This window comes from Ostrinia furnacalis, unplaced genomic scaffold (assembly GCF_004193835.3).
Source record: "Ostrinia furnacalis isolate ACB-3 unplaced genomic scaffold, ASM419383v2 OfSCF7594, whole genome shotgun sequence".
Lineage (NCBI taxonomy): Eukaryota > Metazoa > Arthropoda > Insecta > Lepidoptera > Crambidae > Ostrinia > Ostrinia furnacalis.
This window is the reverse complement of record NW_021137833.1, coordinates 290,797-316,774: the sequence shown is the minus strand read 5'-3', so window position 1 is coordinate 316,774 and position 25,978 is coordinate 290,797. Positions and strand designations below refer to the sequence as shown.

General features: G+C 36.0%; 1 protein-coding gene across 1 annotated transcript; it reads right to left on the bottom strand.

Annotated features, from left to right (window-relative positions):
* Window positions 1–740: 740 nt before the first annotated feature.
* LOC114365517 (juvenile hormone acid methyltransferase) lies at window positions 741–25,417 on the bottom strand. Its single transcript, XM_028322112.1, has 5 exons — window positions 25,235–25,417; window positions 5,240–5,795; window positions 2,947–3,118; window positions 2,410–2,518; window positions 741–2,139 (listed from the first exon to the last, which is right to left on the bottom strand). The coding sequence occupies exons 2-5, from the start codon at window positions 5,710–5,712 to the stop codon at window positions 1,946–1,948; spliced, it is 948 nt and encodes a 315-aa protein (XP_028177913.1). The 5' UTR covers window positions 5,713–5,795; window positions 25,235–25,417; the 3' UTR covers window positions 741–1,945.
* Window positions 25,418–25,978: the final 561 nt, after the last annotated feature.

Below are 25,978 nucleotides of genomic sequence, written 5' to 3'. Positions count from 1 at the left end.
ACAAAACGCATAGAGACCGATAATGTTGTTCATGGGTTCACTTACATGATGCGGGCTGCGTTCACTTTGACCTGACCTCAGACCGCAATCCTTAAACGCAATTTTTTTCAGGGCATATACGATATTCAAATTAATTTGAGTGAGTCAGGTCGACTATTTTTTGGATCAAAATTTTATTACGGGGATTTTCAGTTTCGCAGCGTTTTTCTTGCGAAGCAAGCTAATATTATATGTATGACACACATAATACGTTTTATAAGAAAAAACTGAATGTTTCTAAATTACTGTGTACTGTAAATCGTGTTTATATATTGTGTTTAGTGTTTATAATTATACTTATTCTCTATTTTCTTAAGAACTTTTTCTCTCAGTTATACTGTAATAATATATCTATGTATATTGTAAGAAGTTACATACCTTTAGCAACTTAATAAATAAACATTCTTTATCAGCTGAAGTACGTATTTTCCTTGGCAAACGACATCTTGGGTTACGCGCACGAACGTTCAGTAGTTGCGTCCCTACATTTAAGCTTTTCGATTTGTTGCTCTATAACATCGAGTAGGAGATAAAATGAAATCAAGTTTTTTATTGATTGTCATAATTATTTTACTTAAAAGTGGCCAAATCATATAAATGGGGAATGATTTTTATATAGGGTTAAAAACAAAACAAAATAATGCTTAAAACACGAACTATGAATTTATTGCATATTCTCCCATTCCTAAATTGGGTTTTACATTATACTTAATTATTGTTATAACAAAACTTAATTTACTTATTTTTTAATTAAACTAAAATCTGTAGTCACAACCAATGTAAGAAATAGAAATTGGGTAGTCTTCACCAATACAAAACGCATTACGTCTTAAAAAATATTGCAACTTAGTCCTGAAACCCCAGATATTTTTGTTAAAATCATTACGTAAATAGTCAATTTCATTTCACATGATAGAAAAACATGTTATGTTTATTGGTCACTGGTCAGTAGTGGTCAGCTACCCAACTGTTAAAACGATAATGACAATAATTTTGTTTCTGGAAGATGTTATGTACGATTAAGACAATATTGTACAAATATTTGTAATTTATTATAAACTAATTTTTATTTGCTAAACTGCCTGATGGGTTACGGTGGGAATGCAATACTGATACTTATTGTAACTTAGCTAAAACCACCATAATTGGTTATTAATATTAGTTCTACATCCCTTAACCCACTATAATTTCTTTTGTACCATTATATCCATTAAAACTTGAATACCAAGCAAAATAGATTCTTAAAGGAACTTTACGCACAATAAATTCTTCGTACCTATAATACTTTAACGTATTTTCTTATATCTATAACAAAGAATAACTTAATAAATTATGAATAACTTAAAAACATCTTAAAAATTATGTTTCTCTAATAAAAATTGATCAGTCAGCAAAACCTCTTTCAATTCTATGAGGCTGGCCTAGGTCTTTTATAAATGTGGTACGAGTAGGTACTGGCCACGTCCCGTAATACAAATATACGGTTTGTTCTCTGATTTTTGTACAGCCAACAGCACCTCAGACTAATATAGAACCTATTACAACATGTTAAGTTGCTCCAGTGTTCAGCTTTTAAATATGCTGTCGTTTTTTCATACAAGACTGAGATTGCGTTATACGAGTACATACCTACCCCGTTACACCTTACTATGGTAAATAACAATGAGTCAATTATGGAGCACTTATATTTGGACATTTCGTTGTTTTAAGACACCCCAGGTAACTGTGGTTCTTTTAGAGCGGAATCAGATTCTGATACCAATGTCATTCATAATAAAATTAAAAAAAAAATGTTTAGCAGATTATATGACAATCGTCTTTTGTTTTTGGAAACAAAATAATTCGGAATGCTATACAGGCACTGGCCAACCGAATAGGCTATTATGTATAATACCACGTAAAGAGTTCAGGCACTTGTACTCAAGTCACATTTGCTCCCGTACACCACAATGAGTTTGTAATTTGTCCTGATACTGGCCGGTTTGTTGTTGTTGCTCTCGTCGATCAGCTTCATGTCTCGCAGCACGTCCACGTAGTCGAGCATGAAGTCGTCGAACACGTCTTTTGGCATAGGGAAGGGGTTCACTGCCTGAACTGCTTCTGTGGCAAATTAAAAAAAAGAACTGTCAGAGAATGACGCTTGGCGGGAAAGTGAAGCGTCATGGTTGGCTATTTTGTTTATTTTTTTTAATTATGTAGTAATAATGTAAATTATGTAGGTAGGTACATACTCGTATTTGTGAACGTGCTTGAATAAAGGCAATTTAAAAAATAATGCACTAGTGGCATCAAATCCTCAAACTTAAATTGAAATATGTAAGTAATAGAAAAGTAGAAGAGCTTGTGAAGTTGTGCTTTTATGTAACTTACTTTTTACAGCTTCAGGACTGTTGTAGATAAATATTTTCTCTTGACATTTCACAGAGATATCATTGAATCCTATTTTATTCATCATTTTCCTGATTTCTTTCTCTGGCTCCTGAAAAATAACAGGTCAAATTGAGACATCTTGAAGTTAAAGAAAATGTTTAGAAGTGTTAACTACACACACACTTGATGGATTGGCTTGAACTTTTAATATAAAGATGTATATTGGTGAAGAAAAGGGACTCCTCTGTTAATGACAGAGCATAATTCACAGAAATTCTACCTACGGAACACAAGGTTCCGCATGAGAGAATGACACGCACTTCGCTGATTTTCAAACAAAAATCACTGTTTGCTAAAGTCGGCTTAAACACTAATGTTATAACTTAACTAACTTTCTTTGAAACTAATTTCAAAGAAAGTTTCTTCAATAAAAATCACTAAGTATACTCCCATGAGAGAGAAATGCAACACTAAGATAAATTGGGAATTTTCCTTAAAAAAGGCCGTATCAAACTGTATAACTGGATGATATTTTACCTGTGACTCATGGTACGGCGATATGAACCGGTCGACGCCTCGCAGCCAGCTGCTCCATTTGTTGCTCTGAGCCAGGATCCGGTATACATCGAAGACAGGGTTATGGCCGAGGAAGCTGAGCAGGCACTCGCCTCCTGGAGTGAGCAGGTCGAAGATGTTCTCGAACGCTGACCTGAAATTATCAAATCAAAAAATTCTTGCTTAGAAAGTGAAATAAATTAAGAATTCAATTTACTATAATAACGTCTCGTTTTACTATAATAAAGTCTCGTAGTAAATGTAGTGTACGCCCCGCTGCATGATGGACCGACGCGACGCCCTAAAGAAAACAGCGGAAAATCAAGTTCTATGGCGCATGCCTGGCAGTACCAATGGATACTACTTTAATTTCAAAATAGATGTTGTTTCAATTATGTAATTATTTAGGTAATTAAGAAATTTTTTTAAGCCAATAGTTGCTATTTTTCTAAAAAAAGGTTTGCATTCTTCTTCATTTCTAGTTAGTCCAGTCAATAAAGCATTATAGATGGAAAACTGTAGAACACAATTTCTGACTTCAGGACTTTATTTAGACTAGTTAGGAGGTGAACATAGCAAAAGTCCCCTCCCTTAGCCCTTGAGCTGACGAGGAGAGGGGGGTTTAAAGGTGCCACTTTTCGGTTTTTCGCTTAATCCTCGGAAACTATGCGTCCTAGTGACACGACTACTTTGAACCAAAAAAAGCATATTCAATTTGCTACAGATGAGATGGACAAGTTTTTCTATAAATTGTATAGTTTTCGCGGCATCTGCTCTAGAAGGTCTGTAATATTGGAAATTTTATTTTTGTCTTACATGTTCCCATCAGAAAAAAATCGACTAAATCAACATTGAGCAATCATTCTAGACATGCAGGAGTATGTTAAGCCTAGTTCCAGCGAGGGGACTACACTGTGCGTATATTTAGACGAATCACTTTGAGCCACTTTTGAATCCTCATCACTCAAAAACTACTGGGCATTAACACTTCAAATTTGGCTCATGTGTTGAGACTTACAAGATATACATCAGTTTCAAATTTCATAAATATACCTCAAACGGTTCTGTAGATATTGACGTCCAAAAATCTACATGTCTGACCTATAGACCAAATTCTAACCACTTCCAGATGACCTCGAAGGTTCAAATTTGGCATCCAGAAAGGTAGTTATGTAAATACAAAGGAACAAATAAAAAAACAGTAAATTTTAACATTTCACATGTGATAGATAGATAGTAGTGCTCTAAATATCGATTTTTGAACGTCAATACCTAAATAACCGTTTGAGGTATATTTATGAAATTTGAAGCTGATGTACATCTTGCAAGTCTCAATACATGAGCCAAATTTGAAGTGTTAATGCACAGTAGTTTTTGAATGATGAGGAGTCAAAAATGGCTCTAATTGGTTCGTCTAAATATACGCACGGTGCAGTCCCCTCCATGGAACTAGGCTTAACATGCTCCCGCATGTCTATAGTGTTTGCTCAATGTTGATTTAGTCGATTTTCTCCTTAAAGGAACATGTAAGACAACAATAAAATTTCCAATTTTACAGACCTTCTAGAGCAGATGCCGCAAAAACTATACAAGATATAGAAAAACTTGACGGTCTCACCTGTAGCAAATTGAATAAGCTTTTTTTGGTTCATAGTAGTCATGTCACTAGGACGCATAGTTTCCGAGGATTAAGCGAAAAACCGAAAAGTGGTACCTTTAAACCCCCCTCTCCCCGTCGGCTCAAGGGCTAAGGGCGGGGACTTTTGCTATGTTCACCTCCTAACTAGGCTAAATAAAGTCCCGAGGTCAGAAATTGTGTTCCACGGATTTCTCTCTACACCGTCGTTAAGGCATTCATTGACTGGACTAAGTACAGTATTTTCATTGCTCAGTAGTGTCGAGGCACATAATTTTACTTTACTGACTTTATCACTTGTAGTTTTTGATATTCCTTATTTGGAATTTTATTTAATTTGATTTGAGGTAGGTACCTACCACAATAATTTATTTATGTAACACGATAAAAGTATTATTATTATTTAAAGACCAAATGAATAAATGAGTTAGTCATACGAAAAAAAATGTTTCTTTAATGATGAATTAAATAAATGTTTCAATGAATTACGCGTCGATGATATTATTAATTGTCTTTTTTAACCGTACCTAATTATTTTTCATTTATGATGTTATAAACTTTATTTTGAAAATTATAAAAAAACAGTTTAAATTTTTAAGAACTAGAAGAACTCTATATAGAAACACAATGCGGACTTACTCTTGATCCTTAATCCAGTGAAGGGTATAAAAGGAAAATACATGGTCGAAGGCATTCCTCAGGTCCTTCGGCAGTTTCCTCTCAATGTCCAGTATTGTGAAATCAGTCCGCTCGTCCTTGTGATGTAGGTTCGCGAACGCGACCATTTTCTCGCTTATATCGCAGCCCAGGAGTTTCTCGAAGTTATCAGGTACGTACTCCCGAAGTAGCTTCACGGTAACACTGCCATCGCCGCATCCGATATCTATGATCCGCTCCCCGCTTCTCTTCCATCTGATTTTATTTGCGAATTCTTCTAAACAGTCGATGGCGTCTCTCTTTTGGAGGGTGTTGTTCCCCTGGTAGAGTTCGGCGTTGTTCATGTTTAAAATTAATTGTATTTTTCGTGTGTTTGTTGGCTGCGCGTGCGCTAGGTGGCTGAGGCGAGCGCGCTTGCGGCGGACAGACGCGGCCGGGGCGGCGTACGTATGCATTTATAGTGCGGGCCCTCCACGCTGCAGTCCAGGGCTGCGCGGCCTGAAGCAAGCGGAACAGGCAGAGGGGTGCCACTCATCTCCTGTTGAAATATTACTATATTAGTCATTATCATTTTCAGGTTATCTACGTATGTGTTAATGACAACAATGACGATATTTTTTACATTAAATTTTTTACCCGATCATACCGGAAATGCGTTGAATATTGTTAAATGCATGAAACTGTAACAACGATTTAAAAAAAGAACAAAGGAAAAGACACGGTTTAAGCATCATATTTTTAAACATTCATTCTAGACATTTCATTTTATCTAAACCGCATTGACCAGATAAAACGAATGGAGAGTTCTTTGACAGGATTAAGACACAGAATCGACTGAAACCTTAGTTTAGTGAGATTGCTGAAATTGATGTGCAAGATTAATTTTTCAGTACCATATGGTACAATTCAGTGACACGTTTTCCTAGGGAGTAGTGACTGTAGAGCCTTAGCCTCTATATTATATACCTACCATTCTAACATTCCTGCAAGGTAAATTGATACCTGAAACTTTATATCTTTACTAGCTAGCTTAATAGGTTGGTATATCACCTCTGCTTATAAAGGGGTAATTAGTATTATCCTACTACAAATTACTAAAACTGTTCAGCGGTTCACGTTAATCAAACTATTACTAGCGTCCTCTCTACATTTTCAATCGGCAGTTCGATTATGCGCCATAAATGTTTGGCCACTGTCTCCTCACCTCCTCGGAGTTAGATTAGATTTCTTTCTAATACTTAAGAATATTTTTTCCATGTAAGCGATCGATACCCTTCATTGGTATGATTTACAAAAGTACGTACATTATTATGTACAAATCCTTTAAGTTATACATAGTTACGGTGTTCATAGTAACGATAGCTTTGAAAACTCTGGCTATAAACATGTTTCTGGTGTCGACTGTACGTTAAGTTCAGGAATTGTATAGATAGGGTTTAGAATTCAAATCTTTTCTAAAATAGCTAAATTTTTATGTAAGCAGCTTGTTGATTAAGGAAATAGTAGATAGGTACTCACTATGCCTAGCATGACACGACTATATTTGGTCACTACTTTACATAACAAAACCCAACACGGAAGACTAGGCTGGTTCATATTTTCCTTATCGTTTATTTAACGTATTCTAATGGTTGCAAAATACAAAGTAAGTCTATGAGCGCTGAAATTTTGTTTCAGGAAAAAATCCACAAATTTAACGAAATTTAATATTTAAATAAAACGAGTGTTTTTTGCTTATACAAGTGAACATGGGTAAATCTTCCTTGATCGTATTGTTGAAAGATTGAATAATATATATTAATATAAATTAAAACCAGTCAATTGGAAGTCGGACTCGCACACCGAGGGTTCCGTGAAACTTGTAAGTAGGGATGTACTCGTAACTTTTTGTTCCAGAAATTAAGGTTTTCGAGCAAAAAAACGGCCCTATGGGAGCCTCATTTAAATATTAATTTTATTCTGATTTAGTATCGCTATTTGTTGTTATAGCGGCAACAGAAATACATAATCTTTGAAAATGTCAACAGTCTAGCTATCACGGTTTATGAGATACAGCCTGGTGACAAATGGGAGGACACTATGGAGTCTTACCATTGGGTACGGAAACCTAAAAATGAGCAGTAGTTATTATAATTTTTAACGACAATAGAACCATTAATCATGCTGAAAAAATAAAATATAGCGAGTTTTATAACATTTATACGCTAATAATAGAAATGCATTTAATTAAAGCAAAAACATAAAATCAAACAGTGGATTCTTGCAAAAGTTAAAAACTAAAATTAGCTCTACATTCAGTATGGGTCAGGATAATATTGCTCGAATTAGTTATCTAAACATTCACGTCACGTTAATTTTTTAACCTTTTTCCTGTTATATAGGGTTTTAATTCAGTAGGTATATCATAGTTTTTCCGTGTATAGTAATTATGTAACTTGCTACAAAGTAACAATGCGATTTCAAGACTTACTCACCGAAAATAGATTCAAATGAACATGCTTATCAGTATTTTGTATCGTGACATCTAACTTATTGTCAACGTGCCTTTTGTTGAGCGCAACACCTTCCTGATATTAAATCTAACCTATTTTTATTTGACTCCTAGATTTTAATGATAATTCAACAGATATTGCGTCAATAATTGCGCAAATAGTTGTACAATATCTGGTGGTAGACATCCGTGTTTTCCTAGACTGTTGAAATAAATATGACCTTATAAGCTTAAGCTAATTTACCCAGCTGTTACATAAAATGTAATATCTTCACTTTTCATGGAAATGATTCAACTGGTAAGGCAAAATAATTTGGTTAAGTAAATACCCAAGTAACAGGTTGCGTTATATAAAATAGTTCAACAATCGTGTCTACGAACCGATTTCCGAAAATTATAAAACATTTATTAACTGTTTTTTGCTGATAAGTTGTTAAAATGGACAGATACTACAAGAGAAGAATACTTAGGTATTACTTAGTTTGTTTTTGATTTGAAACGATGTTAAATTTAATACTTATTTAACTGCCTAAATCTGATTTTCGTAACTCATAAGTAATTATAATGTTATCAGTTGATATTTACATGAATAAAATTCTATCTATTCTAAAATGTAGTTACTAGTGGCGAAAAGCTTTTGTTTTAAACGACGTTAGACCACTAAAGTTTCAAGATAATTCGTAATGCTCCTGTAGCAGCCCTGAAATGCCAAATATATTATTCCAGTCTACAAAAATGATGATGATATTTCGGATTAAACTAGTATAGATACTTAACTAGAGAAAGAGCCTGAAGAATATAATCAAACTGTGAGGTGTATTAAGTATTGTGAATACTTGTGCAGCGATCAAATTGACGCAATCTATCATGACCTGTCCCATACTCACTGCGGTGAGCCGTCCATATAATACCGACTTGAATAAGCTGGTACGCGTGGTCAGTACCAAGTGCCAAGCAAATGATATGCATTGTTTACTCCAGTATTCTTTATTAAAACGCTACGTTCAGTTTACATTAACTTATAAACGTCTTTAGGCACTTACATGTTATAATAATTTAAAATTATTATCAGTTAAACTGCATAAGGTTTTGTTTTGCGTAAAAAGTGCAATTGCATTTTTGGCAACGCTACATCTTGAAAATGTCGTATGTGCGTTGTTGAGCTGCAACGAAGTAAAGGTCTTGTGTAAATGTAATTAGGGTTTAATTTTGATTTTGATGATTTGGTTGAAATTGTCATGCTGGTCACATAGTTTGGGCAGGTCCCGGCGCACTCGATCTTTCTGACCGACCAAAAGGAGCATTGCCCCGCGCCGCCGCCGGTTCTTTTTATTGCGCTGGCGCAACGCATCTACTCGCTTGGGTTAGGATTCTTGACCTAGCCTAATGCGATTTGTATTGGACACGGTCGAGTTGATTTGATATTACGTCATGTTATGGCTGCCTCCCACAAAAAATCTGCGAAATGTTTTTCATGTAGGTATTTTTGTTAAGTTATTTACAAAACTATGTGACGAATGATACCTACTAATTGTACAGATTATCATTATCATTCCCAAATGTGTCTCGAAATAAGTATAGGCAAAAGCGATAATCTTCCATTTTCGTCTCTCTGTTTATTGTTCAGTTAAATGCATATCAGTTAGCTTCATAATCGCTTCACACACAATAAATTTACCTCTAAAAATAAAATAATTACATTTATTAAGGCAAGCACTTTATTTTAAACTTGCCACAATAAGTACGCTTGTTTCATGTGAGTGTCGATACATTACCCGAGTGCATTTCGGCTATAACGCACGTCGTAATCTAAACTTGAAATTCAAGGACAAAGTTAAAAACCGCCGAAAAAAATTCAAGTCGGTGCATCCATACTGTATACGCAAGTGCACTCGATGCTTGCAGTTTACTGCGATTCTACGAGCTTGATCCTTGGTACAACAATTTTCACAGAACTTCATTACTTACGTCGATACATTTGCGGTTATTTTACGAAAATTTTGCCATGCAGTCAGTCACACGCAATACTACGACTACTATGACTACGGCGTAGAGCTGCGTAGACAGGCCTACGGCGTAGATAGTCTTATTCTAAACCTTGACTACTGCGTTATGAAAACTTTTCAGTAAGTAAGTATATTTATTTGCGATATAACTCGGTTCTTTTAGTAACTTTCAAATTTCAAAGCAATGATTTTCCCCAAAAAGCTCAAAGCATGGTTTTACACACTTTCATTACTTATTCACACACTACCCTAGTTCAGTGATTGTCTGTCTGTTTTTTGTCGATCGTCACATTTTAGTATCTTTGACTTTCAATCAATGACAGTCTACCGACGGCTATCATTCCATCTTAGTATCGTACTTGGTTTTAGCACGTTTAAGTCGCGAGCTCGGTGTATCGTTAAGCTGATATTATGACTTTATCGAAACTGTTTATTTAGAAACTTCTAGAAATATTAAGCCTCGGGTCCTAGAACAGTCCTTTATTTTGGCACCAGAATATTCAAGTGTCATTTTGTTTATGTAGAGCAAGTTTTGCTCACTTATTGCTCAAAGTATCAAGTAGTTTCGTGCGTTCCTGGCCGGCAATGTCACCCCGCGTGGGTTCAAGCGCCGAGCGCAAGCAGAGAAAGGGATCATAAGGGAAGTTTATTATACCCACGAACATGTAACGCACCTTTGCATGTACTCTTAATCTGTATCTTAGTTACTGATATTATTCCTGTTTGTATAGAGCTTTAAAATTACATTATTGACGCTCTTGAAGTGAATATCTGACCTCTTACTTTAACAAACGTCAAAAGTCTGTCAAACTCCAAACAAAAAACACCGGTTATGGTTATAGTTACGGTTAGAGAACGTGGTGCAACTCAGCCATATTGTTTTAAACTATCGTCATTAACTCTATATGTATAATTTTATTTTATCGAGATTGAAATAAAGTGTTAGAAGTCCCGATACAATTAGCATTTATTTACCTCTTTTCTTGACCGAATAACATTTTCTTAGTCATCATTATAAGGTTTGTAAATAAAGTACCTACCGAACATGCTATATTCAAAAACGTGCTCGCACGCTATAACGTACAGAACATGGTAGATGTGTGAGTTTTTATTGAATCAAAATCTAGGAACAAATGTCTTGGTTGGAGATTACAGATCGCTTCAATCCGCACGAAGTACCTACCTATGTAAAGATTTTGGTGATGAATCGCCATATTTAAACTAAGAGAAAGGACACCGATAGAGCCAAAACAGTTCATTTTAAACACTATTAAGTTGTTATTATATTTTTTTTTGTTTTCACAACGTTTACAAACAAATGGATTTATTACGAAATCATGTTACCACATAATTTAGTTGTAAAGATAAGTTGTAGAGTATTTTAAGTGGCGTATTGGTAAAGGTGTTGAATACAAAACCGACTGAACAAACATAGTATGATTAGAGTAAACCCCGTGGATTGTTCACCAACAAAATCACTTTCTTCGCTTCGAACTCGTTCAGTTAGTATTTCCCAACGCTTTTATTGCTACCATCAAACCAATACAGGTTCCCTCGCATGTCAAGATGTTTATTTGGTGGCTTAGAGTTCAACTCAAACGATTAAAAAACCACAGGAATGTTTTCAGTTTTTCGAATGTGCTCATGAAACCTTTTTTATTTAGGCAATTATGGTGTTTGTAATTAATTTAACATGATTGGGCCAAACCATTGTTATTGTAACTGTTTAGGAGTATCTCCCAAGCTACTCAATAGTTAGTTGCAGAGAACTCTAAGGACTCTAAACTAGATCTGCAAGCAGCAACTATTTTTCAATCTACACTTTTTCATCTACACTAATATTATAAAGAGGAAAACTTTGTTTGTTTGTTTGTTTGTTTGTTTGTTTGTTTGTTTGTTTAGTTGTAATGGATAGGCTCAAAAACTACTGGACCGATTTTGAAAATTCTTTCACCATTCGAAAGCTACATAACTCACGAGTAACATAGGCTAAATTTTATTTTGGAAAAAATAGGGTCCCGTAAAATATTTGGGATTTTCATAAGACGCAGAAAAGCGCCATCTATCGTCATTGGTTAAAATCTTCTTGCGCCTGACAAAAAATTTTGAGGTACGTAAATATTCATGAAGGCAAAGCTGTCAAACGCCATCTATCGACATCATTAGTAAATTAGTAACCAAATATTACATGTACTATGAATAGCGCTGTTCGTAAATAATAATGAAAATTTAATAAATAAAGATATTTTATGTAATTGAACCATTCACTGTATGTACCTATTTGAATCATTTACTGTGTTTAAACGAGCAAATCAAAGTGTTAATTAGTGACTTTTTACAAACTTCCTTGCAAATTCTTACTATATGCCGCCATCTACCGAGATGAATATTAGGGTACAGTTCAGCGGCGGACAAATAATGGGATGGGCGCGTGGGCGATTGTAGTTAAATAGGATAAGAATTACCTAACTACTTCGTTTTTATTTTCTGTATGTAATTTGTTAATTTTTTGGTAGGGTCTTTATTTTAATTACTTAGGTTGGTAGGTACTTACTTATTTGATTTTAATGATAATTACTATAGGTACGTATAATTTTAGTAGAAAGAAAGGTCATTGAATGGCTAAGTGACTCACTCACTCATCACGAAGTCTCAGAAACTACAAGTCTCAAAAGAGTTCTCATAGGGGTTAATGGTCTATTCCACCTGGCTTCGATCACCAAGATGATCAAAGTGGACTCCAGTTAAATTATTTTTTTAGTGTTCTTTGATCACCTATAAATAAATCATAGGTACCTCTGAATTGTCACATACATGTCTAATTTGTTTGTTGCGGTTTTTAGAAAATATCAAAAATGTTACAAAACAAAATATGTAGTACAACAATTGGACATGTGACTATTCAGAGGAGGTGTGATTTGTTTGTAGATGATCAAAGGACACTAAAATAATAATTTAACTAGAGTCCACTTGGCTCACCCAGGACATCGTATCCGTGGGTGATCAAAGGCACAGAATAAATTCAAAGGACACTAAATTGTCGCTGTAAGTCCACTTTGATCACCTGGCTGATCAAAGCCAGGTGATCAAAGTGGAATACACCTCCTTTTAGAACGTAGGTAGTCACTAAGACGAAATTTTGCAAAATTCAACCCTTATGGGAGTTAAAAAGGGGGTTGGAAGTTTGTATTGCAGTCCTCGGTTTTTAAAGTAAGAATGTATGCTCACTATGATCTCTAGATATTGTGGAGGTGTACATATACTGTTCGGTACACTGTAGTACCTACTGTGTACACATCGGTTTGCCGACGATATTGTGGTCATGGCAGAATCGTTGGAAGATCTTAGCACAATGCTCGAAGACCTTAATCGATTTTCCCAACAGGTAGGCCTGAGGATGAACATGGACAAAACGAAAGTTATGTCGAATGTCCATGTTGCGCCCTACCCAGTTTCAGTTGGGAGCTCAATTCTCGAGATTGTCGACAAGTAGGTATGTCTACCTCGGACAAACGATCCAGCTAGGTAGGTCCAATTTCGAGAAGGAGGTCAATCGTCGAATCCAACTCGGCTGGGTAGTGTTCGGGAAACTACGCAACATCTTTTCGTCCAAAATACCTCAATGCCTGAAGACTAGAGTGTATAACCAATGTGTGTTACCAATGATAACTTATGGCTCGGAAACGTGGCCTCTCACTATAGGCCTTATACAGAAGCTCAGTTGCACAGCGTGCTATGGAGAGGGCTATGCTTGGTGTTTCTTTGCGAGATCGAATCAGAAATGAGGAGATCCGTAAACGAACCAAAGTCGCTGACATAGCCCGACGGATTAGCAAGCTGAAGTGGCAATGGGCAGGGCACATAGTACGCAAAACTGATGGCCGATGGGGCAGAATGGTTCTGGAATGGAGGCCGCGTACCGGAAAACGTAGCGTGGGACTTCCACCTACAAGGTGTACGATCAACATGGAAAGCATTGGGGGAGGCCTATGTTCAGTAGTGGACGTCCTATGGCTGAAATGGTGGTGGTGGTGGTGGTACATATACTGAAAATGTATCATTAGAAATCAACTACGCTGAGGAGATAAAAGAAGGGTTGGAAGTTTATATTATTAAAGTCCTATGTGTTTAAAGTAAGAGAGTTGAAATTTAAAATGTATGCGCTATAAATGCTAAGAGCGGATTTTACGAAACTCCACCCCTAATGGAGTAAAACGAGGTCCACGCGTACGAAGTCGCGGGCGGCCGCTAGTACACTAATATAAGGGCATTGATGAGTTTTCATGAACAATGAATGCTATATCAAAACGTTTATGCATTCTATAAATAGGTACAGCTTCTATCAATGTGCTATACATATAAAGAACCATCCAAGTGCGTTAAGGATTACATATGAATTTGTACGTCTATGAGCTTTGCGCAATACCTCCCAACTTGAGAGCTTTCGGGTTTAGGGAAGTAATGACGCAATAGACCGGAGAAAGTTAATAGAAGTGGGAATCTTCCAGCCGGTTTCTGGAATATTTAACTTAATGGGAATTGCCTGATAACATGTTAAGTGACTGCCTGCTGTGTGGGTGTGAATTTAAGATTAGGCAATACGTTAAGTTTGTATTTGAATTTAAATAATCTTTGTTATTCAATAAAAGCTTTTTAAAGGTAAATATTATTTTATCCTTCAGTGTCTGTAGGTTTCAAGAAAGATGGTTGGAATCAATCGTAGGATATTAATTGGGTAGGTACTAGTAAATGGATAATGAATGAAATAAAATAATTTGATTGTTAACAGAAAATTAAACTTTAGGTATACTTTGACGCTTTACTTTTAATCATTTTTAAAATGAAGTTAAAGAGTTAGTTCTGGTCAAAGGTCTCTACATAGAGCATGACTAATGTAGTAACCAATTACAGGGAGTGAGGTTCGTCAATTCGCAGACATTACGCATAACTACACGATCTTTCACTTAAATTATTGTAAAAAAATTCGTACTTTCGACCTCTCACGACCAGTTACTGAGTGCGTTGCCCTGTGAATATAACTGCCCAAATTTAAAATGATTGTGCTTTCTTTGTCACTCATTAGTTGATGGCCATAAGTAAGAGAGGGCCGAAGAATTTGTTTAGTCATTGGCGGCTATATTCGTTGCTGCAGTCCCAATGGGTCAGGCCTTAAGGCAGGTTATGAATAAGGTCATAAAGGGTTTGTTATCGTAGGTTTCATGTTTATTTGTAGTTTTAATAGTTCTAGCACACTATATAACCGTTTCTGATCAGTTTTATAAAACTAATATTTATTAAAAACAAGTTCTGGATACTCTGGTGGTATTGTATGTACAGTGTACACTACTTACAACTGGTTACTGTTAAACCAAAGCATTAAAACAAAATACAAACACAAAGCATTTTATGTAGTGTAACATTATAATATTCTGATTACCGTTTCTAATGAAAACTGATAATAAATTTTGATTAACAAAATAAGTTTTTATATATTTATTATTAAAAAAGAAATATTTAATTTTTAAACTTTTTATTTTAAACTTTTTTTAACCTTGCAAAATACAGGCTGGTTAATTACATTATTTATTTGTTACTGCCATTGCTGCCATCTATGTGGTAGAGTTTAAAATGAATTATTCGATCTCTCAACGCGAGAAAGCACCCATCCGAATATGGGAGGGAACTGCTACAGTACATAATGTCTGTGTGAGACCATAGATGGCGTGGACAAGCATTCTTTGTATTCTGTGCATTTTTTTTAAAGTTCTGGTTCTAGAGACACCATAATTTAAAAGTAGAGTAGCATTACAACTATTCCCTTGGATAAAAGAGTAATTCTTAAATAATGTAGAGTTCATGAAAAATAAAACGCAAGAAGTTTCCCATTAGGTACCACGATTTTTCATATTTTATCCTGTACTTAGCCGTCTTGTTTTTTCCTTTCTTGGGTTGTTTTGTACGGCTAGCACGAAAAACTTTCGAGTTCAAATCGGTTGCGTACTCGAATGGCCTTCAAAAAATTTAGTAAGTAATTTAGTGAACTTAGTATGAGATGTGGTGCATGAAACTTATTTTGAGAATCAAAATTTTCGCGTTATCGTTTAATTCGAAGATTGAGTATCGAATTTTATCGAATACGCAAACGATTCGAAGACGAAAGTTGTTCATGCTAGAGGTCACGACCTATTTTTCTAGGAGTTTTGCAAATGTCTCTATTTGAAATGATTTCTTAGACCCATCTAACCTAGTGTCTATGTTACAGGAAATGTATGAATTCTAGGAATTGTATACTATTCCTAGGAAATGTATACAATTCCGAAGCTATTTAGGAAATGTTTAAAATATTGCTTCAGAGATTTTTTAATACGCTCATATCCTAGGAAATGTATACTTTTCCTAGGAATTTTATAGAATTCCAATATTGTATTAGGAAATGTATAAAACTAAGCGCCACAAGCGCCTTCGCGTGATCGGGTGCCCCTCGGTACGCCTAAAATTTCATTTAGCCAAACCACATCGGCCGATAGGTACTTTGAACTCACAATTATTATTATTGTTTAGCCTGCTGACAGTTGTTTTCGCACTATAATACTTTGGCCGAAAAAAATATTTGCCTAAAATTTATTGGCATACCTTTCTTTCGGCATCACGCATATTACGCTGAAGTATTTGTTTTCCCTAATTTTAAAACTCTTTTATTAAACTTTTATTGACATGAAGGTTTCAGTACTCCTGTAGCTGGATAACAAAGTCTCGGTTAGGTTAGGTTAGACTTGCGACCTTACACATACACAGCTGCCGTGGCGCGGTAGCGCCATTTAAGTTTCGGGAGAAAAAAAAGTGGCGTAATAAAAATAATTTTGTGTAAAAAAATTTTAGGCTTAAAATTTGTGTGCCATAGACAACTAGGCGTATAAAAAATTTGGCGATTCGATAGAGACCCCGCGTAATCGGATGATGCAATATCCTCCCCTCGAACCGCATGTCCACTCGTAGGTAATTATTGAAATCTTAATTACATTTCCGATTGCTGTTTAGGAAATGTGTAAATTTCCTAGGAAATGTGTGTAATATAATTTACATCACACATTTCCGGGTGATTTTAGGACTTATACACAATTCCTAGGAATTGTATACAATGACGGATTTCATACATTTCCTGTAACATCTACATAAAAATACCTTTGCATATAAATTATCATCAGCAATCATTTATTTATTACGAGGATGTAGGTAAATTTGAGAATTTGATATTGGTCCGGTAGGAAAAGTAGTTATGTCTGAGTAGTAGACTCAACCTTTTTTATTTGATAAACTATAAAGAAACACCCTGTATAAGCTATGTTTACCTACTTTGGGACTAGATGAAGCTGTAATTTAATGAACGAGAATATTTTATACTTATTTATTTATTTGACAAGTATGAGTGTAGAAGCACAGAACTATGTACTAGTAGGTACATTTTATTTCGGTAGTAGCGTGACACGGTGTGATGCCACTACTATAAAGTCGCACGTAAATGGCACGTCGTCCGCTGTCACGCCGCTCTTCACACATGCCTGCTGTTTGACAGGAGGCTTAAACGCATCTTCTACTATTAGATAAATCATTATGTTATTTAATCATCTTAATTTTTTTATGACTAAAATCCATTTTCACTTTAATTTGAAGTTAACCCACAAAACATCGAAGTTCATTTATTGATGTTCAATTAAATTCTCTCAATTCCCGGGTCTACAGCGCGGAAGATCAATGCCCACACAGGCAGACCATTCGCAGTATTTTACCCACACAAAGGCGAAGACGTACCTAAAAAATATACAAAAAGCTTTTCCTAAGAATAAGCGGGACGGAGTACGGATCTTATTTTTCTCGCGGCTGTTTCAGTCGCTCCGGGAGTGGGGGGCAGGAGTGGGGGTGACCAGCCTCCCCCTGCAATAATACTGCGTCACTATTTTGCGCCATTACCTACACTCGCTTCCTATTCTATAAGTAGCGTGGCCTCTAGAACGTTGCTGTGCTGGAGTCTTGGTATGAACTATGATAAGTACTAGGTCTCTCATATCTATCACGTGATACTTTTAGTACGATTCCTGTTCCAGAAGTACGAGTAGGTGCGCGCTGTGTAACTTGATTCTGATTGTGATAGAAGTTCAGGATCAATTACTTGAAGACCAATAAGTTTATGATAGAGATTTGGGACTCACCTAGTTTTTAGTTTCAGGCTTCTTACAGGTCCTACTAGGCTACTTAAGGCATTCAGAAACAATATTTTTTAGAGAGATAGAGTGTCCAAAAATGTAGAATGTTACTTGTCACAAACAAGTAGCTTTGATCGCCTGTTTAACTGAAAACTAAGTTTTCAGGAGTTCAGTTATTGATAAATGGTACAGTACAGTTACTGATACGTACAATTTTAGGGTCAATGTTTTATTTATTGATGTTTTTGTGGTTGATGGTTTGGGATCTCCTCATCCAGAGATCCTGAGTTCTTAGATTTGTTTTACAGGATGGCATGAAAGTAATTTTCTGAAAATGGGACCAGAGAGTTCGATATTTCGATTAAACCATGACAGATGCCTGTTGCAGTTCATAAAGTCTAACCTCGCAATTACCATATTACCTAAACTGTAGTAGAAGTAAATAAAAAAATATTATTCAGCGAGTATTTCGCACAAAACTAAGCGTTCTCACAGCAGCGCAGTTACGTTCTAGTGCTCCAGGATTTCGAGTGCTAGCGCTCGTTGGAGCAGAGCTGCTTTATATGTTCGTTGTTCAACTCGTAGGTGGCTTGCTCCACTTTTACATATACGTATCTATTGTAACTTGTTATCTATTTGCAGTTGTTGTACTGGGAAATTTCGTACGTGCATTGAGTTTCAATCCTGGGAGAATGCTCTCGAGCAAATTTAATTTTAAGCTGATTGCTTTAGTTAGCAATAAGCTGAGGGAAATATTTTATGTGCGCCGTCTTTGTATTGCGGATAAACCTGAAGTTTCAGCTCTTTGAGTATCTGATTAATTTCTTGAGAGTTAATTATAAAAGAAGAAGAGCTTTCTTGTAAACTGTGTTCGTTTCATACGGAACATTGATTAGTAATTTAATAATTAGTAACAAATAGGATATGCAAACAAATAGTGAAATTACTAGAAGGCCAGACCCCATTTTTGCGAATATTCTTAAAATTTTCATCGATTACCTTTACATCTATACCTATAAAAGCGAAAGGTCACTGATTGACTGACACATTCATCTGAAACTACAAGTGCTAGAAGTCTCAAATTTTTCTTGGGAGGAACCCCAGAATGTAGGTGCTCACTAAGACGGGATTTTGTAAAATTCAACCTCTAAGCCTAAGTCGCGGGCGGGCGCTAGTAATAATATATATAATGTTATATTTCAAGATTTAAGATATATTATAATCCTAGATTCCTGAGAAAAGGCGATGATATTTTTGGACGATTTTCTCACTACTGTGAAGTGTGTGCCTTAAAAATAATTTAATAAGCGTTTAAAAACGCTTTCACAAAGTTTGTGCCTGGACAAGTCACTGATAATTTTCAGATTCCGTATCGAAATAAAATTAGTGAGGCTCTTTGCAAGCAAGTTTCGATGTACGGAATCTGAAAATCATCAGCATGACCTCCTACTTCAATTTGACTATAAATCCTTTTAATTAAACGGCATTCAAAGTTACCATTGTTTTCGTATTAGGGTCCCATTATTAATCCGCTGTTACCGTAACTGGCGGAATATTCTCGTAATCAAAATTATGATGAACAATTTGCCGGCGGTCCGGCGTAAAGTGAGTTTGCCGCCGAACGCCGGAATGAAAGCTGCACGGGCGCGTGTATCGATTGTCAATAATTTGTGCTCGCCGGTGGCGGTTAGACTTAGCTCATTGTTTGCCTGAAATTATTTGCGGCCGCAAACTCTTATCCTCTGCAATGTGTTAAAATTTCAAGTCATATAACCGATCTATGCGAGAAATAAGACAAAAATATCAGAACCCATTTGTAAAAACAACTCACATAAAAAGAACAAATAGTTACTGTCCGAATATTAATTTAAATTGCTGCAGACTTTTTTGTATGTAAAATCAACTTCCCTAAATCATCAAAATACTTAGTACCTAGTCCAGTTCGAGCAGAAATTGGGTGCATTTATATCATACCTACTATGTTGAATATTATGTCACACGATTCTTTCATAATTCAGTTATTTTCCTGCTCTATGATAAAAACAACTTGATCTAAGACATTATTTCTCTAACAACACTTATTTTTTAACAACCAATAGTTTCATTTACATTCGCAATCGTAATAGAGGGTCAGTTTACAAAGTATTCCGAGGTCATCATCAACGCAATGATGATGCGTCACAGCGTCACGTGTGTGCCGTGTGACTTGACATCGACTAAGCAAACAGGCCGGCTTATTAAATGAATTGCAATTTCCCAGCTAGTGCTCGTTAATTGGCGATTGTATGCCACTATTGTTCCGGTGGCGTTGGTTTAAAACGCACTGGTTATTATGGAGGAGCTGAATTAAACAGTTTTCGGTTGCCGGCAGTAAATAGGTGATCGGGAAATGCCACTGATACTCGTATGAAATTGTTTTGCTGATATTTGCTAACCCCAATGGGCGTAATATAAAATAGAAATACGGCTCTACATCTTATTGGAAAGACAATAAAACTTTTTTAGGTAGCCCCTTAAAAAGTTTATTAAGCTTAAGTATTTCAATTTTGCCTCAATTATTCAAATATTTAATGCCTCAAAGTACGTTCATTATGAAACCGGTACATGTGCTGCAATCTGAAAATGCAACTGTCTGATCTGGGGACATCTCCACTAGACATACCTTCACATAGGCTTGGAGAACAACTTTTCACTACAAAATATATTTTCCAGCTGTTCCGTCCACCGATTGTTTTCCATTGCGGCCTTAGTTCGAGGTTGGGGTTTTCCCAGTATCGAGAGCGTTCGATGGTTGTGTAAATAGACAGTGCCGTCGGAACTGAACATTGAGTAGGAGGTGTTTGGTAAACGTGTGGGTGTGGGGCGACGGTCCTTTGATTCTGGCGAGATTAAACGTGCGGCAGACGGTGGCGCCTCTATCGATTGTTGTTGTAATTACAACGCTATCCTCGCCCAGTCGCAAATGAAATTGTTCCGGACAGAGCCAGCTCTAGACGCCACGGTGAGTTTCAGTTGTCTCCGGGGCCAGCGGGGCATTGTGCACTGTATGCCCCTGATAGTGGGGCTGCGGCGGGGAATGCGCGCCGCTGCGGTTGCGGGAGCGTTATTGCATACAATGCATCGTCCAAGGTTGATGAAATTCCCACGCCCACAGTGGCAATGTAAAATGTAAGAGATTCGGGCGGTTCCGCTTTGTAATGATTTTTATAATGAAATCGTACATAAATGGGGTGTTGTTGTCATTGGAATAATTCGTTTTATTTGTTTGAACTTCTTTACACATTTGTAATCTTAGCTACTTACCTATAATGGATAGTTTTCAGTTTTTGTAGTTCGTGACTCCACATTAAATTTTTATATCACATTGACATAAATATCTCGAAACTTTGAAAGTTCAGTAGGTAGGTATAATGCTATTTTCTAGAAAGAGAACCAAATTAAGAATTGAGGAATTAAAATAATTTATTAGCAAACCTATTACTTAATCAATTAGAATTCAACTAGGTTGGACGAGAGCCTTTAATGAATAAGAAACTTCACCAGAGCATTGCTCAAGAACATTATTTAGGTCAGAAGTGACTCAGTAAACAATTCTTGGTATTTGGTACTGATACGGTACTTAAAACAAATAGAACAAGAAACTGAGACACTAAATCAAGAAAATTCTAAATTATCTTTAAAATTGACAATGCTCAATTAGCCCAATAATAAGTAGCCCATGGACAATTCATTTCAAGAAACTATAGTACTAACAATCCCACTTATATTTCCAAATCAGATCCTAAAGCATACATTACCCCTATAAAACTTTATGCAGAGGTCTACAGTCATATACTTTGCATACTGCCCAATAGTGCCCTCCCAAATGTAAGCCTTAACGGTACGACTGCGCAGTGCAGCTACGTTCCAATTCATTCCAATCCAAATACGAATGGGAATGGAGAGAGCAATAACAGAACATTCGTCGCCGCATTTACGTGTACGTCCCGTAGACGCCCCCGACGCATGCGCTTCGGCAGCTACAGAACAAACCGAGTTCCAATTCCAATTGTAGAAAAAAAATAACCAATTCCAAATAGAGAAGGCTTCGCGGCGGCCAATGGGAGGGCTCAGTCGTAATGCCGACTGTGTGGGCGGGGCAAGTGATATCTAGCATTGGAATGCTGGTTGTATTTGTTTTGCCGGATTCGAAGGCTTTATTGCTCGGTGTTTGAGCCTCTTTCCCTTTGAGGGTGCGCCGGCGGAAAGCTCGCTACGGAAATGGGATGAACCGTCTCACATAATGTACGATTGCTTTGCAGCCTACTGTGACCCACATATACATCTGTGATTGTACGGTTAGAAGACAGATACAGAAATAGCAGATAGAACATGATCTAGATTAATTACTTAATTATAAAGTAACAACGAACAGAAACTGGAGTTTATTAAAAAATAAGCAAAGATTTGATTAAAACTGTAAACAGGAAGATCTTCATACATAAAATTAGGTTGTAATAAAATTAAGGAGTGTCCCTCTTCCGACTTTATGAAACTGTGAGTATTGATTTTTCGATAGGGAAAAAACGAAGGCAACGATCTATGCAGATCTGGAGTGCTCTCCGCACATCAGATGGCACCGGCGGGGCAGCCTCCGCAGACAATCGAACGGTGGGGGCCCCCACTGGAGGTCGGGGAACCGCCAAAGAGCATTATCCACCACTGGCTCCAGGAGTGTAGAAGTGACAGTGCTTTGAAGTGCTGCTCAACGAAGAGGACTGAGGACTAGACTTGTTTTCTGCCTCTAAGTTGTGCCCCGTTATAAATGTGTAGTGAGATTTTTAGTACAAATGAATTTTCATTAAATTAATATGTTCATTGTGGAAAACCTTGGGGGAGGCCTTTGTCCAGCAGTGGACGTCATTTGACTGAAACGAACGAACGAACATACATGTCCTGGTTTTTTTTCTCATCAGCTCTGAGAAACATAATGTAACATGTATTCTAGGAAATCACATAGGTACGTATTTTTTATGTCTACAGTTGCTCTTCAGTCCAAACAGCTTTCGTCCAATCTAATCCGTTATCGTTTCATACTGACATTGTTTTGAGGTTCCTAACGTCCCTCCAACTCTTTTCAAAGCCAAACCGTACCTCTACGAACATATTCTTTGCCGATATCGACCCGTCGCCGGCGACTTCCCATTCTCGAAGTAAAACACGGCGGGAAGGAAACCGCGGGATAAACCGCCCCCAGCCACCCCCACCCGATCTTTACGTTTCAGGAATAAATATTTCAGAGCGTGTGCTTCGGAAGTTAAAGTTATGTATCGCCCGGGCCACGGTAACAATCTGAGAATGAGAAAAGCCCGCGCTACTTTTACGTAAGTTGCTTTGTGTGGCTCGGTGACGTCTCTGAGTATTCTAGCATTCTAGCTACGTACTTCCATTATTCACGCGTTGTGCTACGTACGCTGAAGCTGTAATGCACAGCATGTGCCCGCAACATGTCTCTTTTTAAATGTAATTTCGATATTACACTTCTTATTTGGGGGTTAAAAGGCTTAATAAAGAGACTGACGCCTAACAGGTAGAATGTTAGGAAAATTCTTTATTATGATTTTACGACGGTCCTGATATTAAGCAGGCATAAACACATTAATTATGTCACCACACATAGTAGAATCAACCTTTGATATCGTTTCGCATTTTATCGTAAGTACTAGTTCCGAGGTAGTTCCCGATTTGAAAAAAAAAACTTTAAACGTCTTTTCAGGGCTCAAATTCAACACTGTTTACCAATACAATTGTACTGTTTTAACATTTCTTACTTATTAGAACAGGTGATAAAATCGTTTGTCCAGCATTTTTTGTAAGTAAATAAAAATCATGTATATTTATTATTTAAATATTGATGATATTCCTCATCAGTCAATCAATCCTATTCGTTCACATTAGCAATTCGTGCTGTATAATAAGTGTGAATAAATAGTAAAACGTTTAATTTATTCCCAAGGAATAATCACAGAGACACTAATAGGCAATTACTAGGCGAATGATGTTTATGGGGAGCGACAGAGACCTTGAGCCTTCCAGCGTCATCACTCTATAGATCTATGACTCAATCGAAAGTTTTAATTGGTCTCTATGAAGTAAGTACACGTTGTACCTACTTATTATTATTATTATTCCTTTATTCATCTTACTTTCTTATTTTTAATTTTCTTATTATTATTCTCTTTATTAACTTTGGTTCTTAATTTTAAATATTTTTTTATAGGTAATGTAAATTATAAAAAAAAAAAAATACATTAGGTATCAAAAAAATATTATTATTATAAAGTACGGTCTAAGTAGCTACGACTGTGAAAAAGTTAATCAATGTTGCGCTGAAAAAGTGATCAGTATTTTTTGACAATTGCAATTTAATGATATAGTTTCAGTTTGAAGTATGGGATTAAGCTCGGAAATTTAATGATTATTTAAATTAGCTTAGCTTAAATTTTTTATTAATTAATAAAAGCCGTAATAAATTAGTACCGACGTGAATAAGGTTTGATATAACGAAAATTTATTTACCACTGAAAAGTTTGAAGATTCAGGAGATTTTATTTAGTTATGCGAGTATACTCTAACTCCGAGCCTCCACTTTATACGTATTATTACGCGTAGAGTAAATTTTCATTATCGCCGTTTTATGGTTTTCTGTAAGGTCACCACGATAACAAACTACAACCTCACCCAACTGCGTCTGTGTAGACTTACATGTTCGCTTACAAACTTTACTTAGAAATATTGAAAATACACAAACATAACTTTTAAAGCGCCAATAATCAAGAGGCTATGTCAGTCGAGGCTCTATTTATTTTATAACGTACTTATAATAGTAAATGTAAAATGTAATAATGACGTAAAATCCAAATGATTTAATTATTAAAAAATAACTATAATTATGATTCTTATTTTTAGAAACAAGAGTTACTTATATTACACAAAATATAAAAATACTTAATTAAATTAATCACGTTATTAAGCAATAAAAACGTTATTTGATAACATTATTCAATGCATGATGCAATTTTATTGTAAAAATACAAAATGAACAATTATAAAATGCAAAACGCACGGAAATCTTTATAGTGCAACAATGCATTATTAATATTCATAATACGTTTATATTGACATGATCGCGCGAACGTTAATATTATGTTAATTTATTATGCTAATTGCATATTTGTTTGATCATTGGAACGAAATGACATGACCTATCTCACTTACTAAAGTAACTAGGTTTACTTACCGGCAGGGCAGTTTGTTGCTGTCAAGATTATAGTGCTGTGATCATAATAATGTCCGATTGCACTTTGACCGACACCGGTTTTATTGGCAGGTGAGAGACTTCGGACCAGGAAAACGTTCGCTTCGCTAGATGCAGTTGCACTAGTGATCGAATCGCGATTACACTCGCGTTTCTTCGTATGCAGTTCTTACTACGCACTAGCGGCTAATACTCGCGAGCGGCCAGTGGTGGCCTACCTTGCTCTTCCGCATGATAGATTAGTAAGTTAGAAAGATTAGATTCTTGCATCTAACGTAGAAAAAGAAATAATATTTAAAAAGAGTAGATAAGTACAACTTATAATGATTCAAAGGTTGTGGAAATGATTTCTTTCTTATTTAGTATAAAATATTTTATTATACTATTTTATTCAACGTATTGAAATTGAGGTAAACTCTCTGAAAATGTTATATTTGACGTTCTAAGAAAATTTATTTTAATAATAATTGTTCTTCCATTTCTGTTCAATCTCATTATACTCCTACCCTTTGTTAATTGCTCTATTCATCTAAATTTCCGTTCGTTACTGAAAGATATATTTTTTTAAATGTTCATATATAAATATGAACTACTACTACGATAGAAAACTGAGTAGTTAGTCAGCTAAAAAATGAAATGATAACTTTATAGTATTTATAGAGTAATTTCCAGGAACTGTTAGCCATTCCAGAGTTAAAGTAGATTATTTAGTACTAGTACCTACCG